We start from the raw sequence: 5009 nt of genomic DNA, 5'->3' as shown, positions 1-5009 counted from the left end.
CAGGAATGCGGGCTCGGGCCTTGTTGAATTTGTCTCAGCTTATAGGGTTTTTGACCAAGGATAGTCGGAGTCAGCCTGTGTTAAAGGAAGTTTTGGGGATTGGCAGTGGGGATAAGGGTTTGGTAAATGAGCTTTTGAGGAAAAGGTGTACGGATGAGAAGGCAGCAGTGAGAAAATCTGCACTTATTCTAGTTGCAAGTTTGACGGGTCTATTTGGCAGCGGCTTTCATGGAGCCTTGTTGAAGACTATGGGCATGGCCTGCTCAGACCCACTTGTTAGCATACGGAAAGCCGCAGTTTCAGCTCTTTCAGAGGTTTACTTTCTGTTACATTTCACTGAATGCTAGTTAGTTAATCGTTTGTATGACTAAATATTAGTTCCTATTAGCAGATACCGTACGTATTTGGTCTGTAATGCTGCATTGCCTTGTTTGAACTACACTTATCTGTGTTTTTGAAATTTTTGCTTTTGCGGGATTAGCCTAGATTTAGCACTAAAGTCCCTATCTTATCAGTTGTTAATATTATCTAGTTTAGCAGAAATTTCTCAGTGCAATCATGAATAACAATTCCATCTTCTACTGATGAATGAGGATGTTCACTAATGCTAAAATTTTTTTTGGATAGCCTCCAGTATATCAGATTTGATTCTTCTTATTATTAGAAGTGATATAAATGTCATGCTAAGATTAAATCAGGTGGAGCTCCTTATGGGATTTAGTGAAACATTTTATGTTTTATTAGTGGAGTAAACAATAATATATCTAGTTCTGCACTTCCATTTATATTCCTAGCTCTAAGTTAGGGTTCTTCTCCTGATCACTTTCAAGAGAGTATCTTCAATGCAGTCTTGATCTCATGTTGGAACTCTATCAACTTTCCAGGCCTTCAGAAAATCCCCAGATGAAAGTGTTGCGACAGAGTGGCTACATTCTGTTCCACGGTTGATAACTGATAATGAGTCCAGCATACAGGGAGAATGTGAGAACTTGTTTCTTGAACTGGTTCTAGATCGGATATGTAGATATGGATCTATTGGTTTGCCTCATAATAGATCCACCCCCAATGGCTCAAATGTCAAAGCAAAGCGTTTTGAAATGGAGTTTGAGTCATTAATCCCTGATGGTGTTTTGGGTCTTCTAAGAGAGATTTGCAATCGAGAGGTGACACCTTGGGTGAAGAAAATCTGCACAAGTTTGGGTAAGAAGAATAAGTTGAAGAACAAAATTGCCTTGGGACTTCAGAATATCATACGGACATCTGAGTCCTTGTGGTTGAGTTATTCAATGCCAATAGAGAAGTGGACAGCCCCAGCTGGTGCATGGTTTCTTCTGTCAGAGGTGTCAACATACCTTGCACAAGCTGTGGATTGGGAGTTCCTCCACCATCATTGGCAGCTCCTTGACAAGGATGGTACAGGAGTAAACACTCAAAGTCCACATGTAGAAGGAGATAACTTTGAAGAGGGAGAAGACGCAGAATCCAATTCTGTAGCTTGGGCTGGGGATCGTGTTTTTCTATTGCAAACAATCTCCAATGTTGCTGTTGAGCTCCCCTCTGAGCCTGCAGCAGAGCTAGCTCATAATTTGTTCAAAAGACTTGATAAGTTCAACATGCATTCGACAGAGGTAATCAGCTTATCAGTTGGTTTCACGGGTCCCAAGCCAATGCTTGTTATTTTCTTCAATATGCTGTTATTTAACAAATTCATCTGCGACTAATTGGTGGGTCTTCAAGCAGGTTAAAGCTCATGTAAAAGCGCTTAAAACATTATGTAAGCGGAAGGCTTCGAGTCCAGAGGAGGCGGAGATGCTTGTTATGAAATGGATTGACCCGCTTCTCAATGAAGGTTCTAAAATCTTGGAAAAATGCATCTCAAAGAATCCAGCAGCAAAGAGAAATTGCAGCTATTCTACACCAGCATCCAAAAGAGGAAGTAGCAAGAGCAAGAAAGAAAAGGCCTTGTCCAGGTTACTGACGCAAGCAATTACGGCAGTCTATACAATTGGGTCTTTGGTTATCCACTGTCCATCTACTGATATGAACAACATCATCCCCCTTTTACACACTATCATCACATCCGAGAATTATGACCTTAGATTGAATAAATTACCCGGCGCTAGCGTCTCTTTCAGGGAAACAGCTCCCTCTTTATATGTTCAAGCATGGTTGACTTTGGGAAAGATTTGTCTTGCAGATGAGAAACTTGCAAAGAGATATATTCCTCTGTTTATGCAGGTTTCTTTGTCATCTTAACTTCAGTTTCCTTTTATGGTTCACTTATTTCTATATGCAGCTCATCGATACGTGGTCTTTTTTTCTTTGTGACAAAGCCAATTGAATCCTAAGAATCATCTAGCATATGTGACATTTCCTTTTGGAATCTTGTACTTAAACTAGATTTTTATTAGAAACAATTTCCATACTTCAGAACTCACATCTGTCGCATTTAACAAAAGTAGTGAATGAACCCACTTGTGATGCATATAGAGTTGCGAATATATGTACACTACAGACTGAAGTTTGGATATGACCTTCATTTTAAAATACATTTTGGCATACAACAATTATTGGAAAGTGAAATGCAACTCTTGCAATTACGAAACACAACAACCTAAATTAACTTAGCCCCCCCAATTCTGAAATTTCTCATAAGGCATTTTTTCTCTTGTAGGAGCTTCAAAAGAGTGATTGTGCTGCACTCCGTAATAATCTGGTAGTAATAATGGCAGATTTTTGTGTTCACCATACTGCTTTAGTTGATTGGTAAGTAATATCGGGATCAAGTTCAAAGTCTCTCTGATGCTAAAGCTAGCTCTATAAGAACTGCATAGAAGTATCTTCTTATCTTGTTTTATATTCTTATTACATTGCTAACTATTGAGTTATTCTTGGAGTCAACAGTTATATAACAAAGATCACAAAATGTCTGCGTGATCCATGTGAATTGGTGAGAAGGCAGACATTTATACTGCTTTCAAGATTGTTGCAGGTATATCCTGTATTCTGTTATGTTCTCATCTTCATGGTTGATGATTAAAAATCAGTCGAATACTAATTAGTGTTTAAATTCATCACGTCATATTTAGAGGGACTATGTGAAGTGGAGAGGCGTTCTATTCTTAAGATTTCTTGTGTCGCTCGTCGATGAGTCAGAAAAGATAAAGCAACTTGCTAACTTCCTATTTGGGAATATTTTGAAAGGTTAAAACGTTTTCTCTAGTTGTCATATGTGCAGTGTTTGGAAATTCAGTTTGTTACTGTTGATCGGGCTATGACTCTTGTGTGTACATGTTTCTTCAGTAAAGGCACCTCTTCTAGCTTATAACAGTTTCATAGAAGCAATATTTTTTCTGAATGACTGCCATGCCCACAGTGGACATACTGATTCTCGTGGCTCTCGATCAGAAAATCGACTTTTTTCCATCAGGTTGGTGTGTCTACGTTGAAGTAGAAAAGAAAACAGATTTGCAAATGAATCACTCACCTATATCTTGTCTGCTTATTGTTTTTCCAGTGGAAATGATGAGAGATCAAGGTCTAAAAGAATGCACATTTATGTTTCTTTGCTGAAACAAATGGCTCCAGAGCACCTTTTGGCGACTTTTGCAAAGTTATGTGCAGAGATCCTTGCTGCAGCATCTGATGGTGCATTAAATATAGATGATGTCACTGGACGGTCAGTTCTGCAGGTAAGGCCGTAAGGGCTCATGTCTAACTACAGTTTCATCCGAATAGATTATTCTTTTTTGCCTGATTATTGATGTTTCAGTCTTTGTTAAATAGCTGTCATTTAAATCTGCATTATTTTCTAATGAATTAGGATACTTTCCAAATCCTTGCCTGCAAAGAAATCCGACTTCCATCAAGCCGTGGATCATCATCTGATTATGCAGACATAGATGAAGATGGAGATGCTGCAGCATCCACTGCTGCAGCTAGAGGAAGGGCTATAACTCAAGCAGTCAAAAAGGGTCTCATTCAGAACACAATCCCAATCTTCATAGAGCTTAAACGCCTATTAGAAGGCAAAAACAGCCCGCTTATAGGCACCCTCATGGAATGCCTACGTGTCCTTCTCAAGGACTACAAGAACGAGATTGACGAGATGCTGATTGCTGACAAGCAGCTTCAAAAAGAGCTCATGTACGATATGCAAAAGTATGAAGTGGCAAAGGCCAAATCAACCACTGCTCAGGCCGTTGCCAGCAATCAAAAAGCACATGGCTTTCAATCACCTGATGCTTCTAAAGTTGGATGTGGAAAACGTGCTCAAGACAATGCAGAACTTGCTTCAGCTATGGCTGATGCCACAGCTGCAGCCACAGTTCGTTCTGTGCTCAAGGAAGTGAACAAAGGAATTATGTCGCCTCCTCTGAATGGCTCGAGCGTGCCTAGACTAATGTCTTGCGAGAAGGAGAGCAAGCATAGAGTCGACCGGCGGATGGAAATATTGGAATCTCTGAGGAAAAGACAAGACTTTGATTCTGATGAAGAGAATTAACATCACCCAGTATGTATGTCTCTCCCATTTGTATGGCAAGCAATGAAGCTTGGACACAGACTTTATCAACTTTCATTCAAGATTGGAGTTAATTCTCTTCGGTTATTCTTGTTCTTGTATGTTGTGATGTAATTGTACATAGTTGTTGACATACCAATTGCAAAACTGATGTTCATGGCTGTTGTATGGAAGAATAGAATGCTTTTTCTTGAGGTAGAAAGTGAGTATAAATCCTTTTCCATAAAAAATAAAAAATGTTTATCCCTCTACTACGTTCCTAAAAATTAATCTTAATGGGTGCGTTTGGAATTAGTTCCAAAACGTTTTTATTTTCTGTACGAAAATGAAAATGAAAATGAAAACGTTTTTAGTTTCATTTTTGAATTATTTCTAAAAATGCGTTTAGTAGTTTTATTTAGAGATTGATTTCAGTTTTAAAAAAAACTGAAACTGCGTTTGGTGGTTTAATTTTTGAAAATATGTCATAATATATTAAATAATAATA

General features: G+C 38.6%; 1 protein-coding gene across 1 annotated transcript in view; it reads left to right on the top strand.

Annotated features, from left to right (window-relative positions):
* LOC21406272 (condensin-2 complex subunit D3) overlaps window positions 1-4679 on the top strand; it is a 5925-nt gene extending 1246 nt beyond the window's left edge. Inside the window, exons 2-10 of the mRNA XM_024166865.1 lie at window positions 1-314; window positions 885-1628; window positions 1741-2238; window positions 2675-2766; window positions 2905-2992; window positions 3090-3204; window positions 3304-3430; window positions 3518-3692; window positions 3824-4679. Of these exons, the coding sequence (XP_024022633.1) occupies window positions 1-314; window positions 885-1628; window positions 1741-2238; window positions 2675-2766; window positions 2905-2992; window positions 3090-3204; window positions 3304-3430; window positions 3518-3692; window positions 3824-4504 (2834 nt within the window). The 3' untranslated portion in view covers window positions 4505-4679. The remainder of the gene's footprint in view (window positions 315-884; window positions 1629-1740; window positions 2239-2674; window positions 2767-2904; window positions 2993-3089; window positions 3205-3303; window positions 3431-3517; window positions 3693-3823) is intronic.
* The last annotated feature ends 330 nt before the right edge of the window (window positions 4680-5009 follow it).

This window comes from Morus notabilis, unplaced genomic scaffold (genome assembly GCF_000414095.1).
Source record: "Morus notabilis unplaced genomic scaffold, ASM41409v2 Scaffold156, whole genome shotgun sequence".
In the NCBI taxonomy this organism is placed as follows: domain Eukaryota; kingdom Viridiplantae; phylum Streptophyta; class Magnoliopsida; order Rosales; family Moraceae; genus Morus; species Morus notabilis.
Note: the sequence above shows the minus strand (reverse complement) of the source record. Positions and strands in the feature narration are given on the sequence as shown.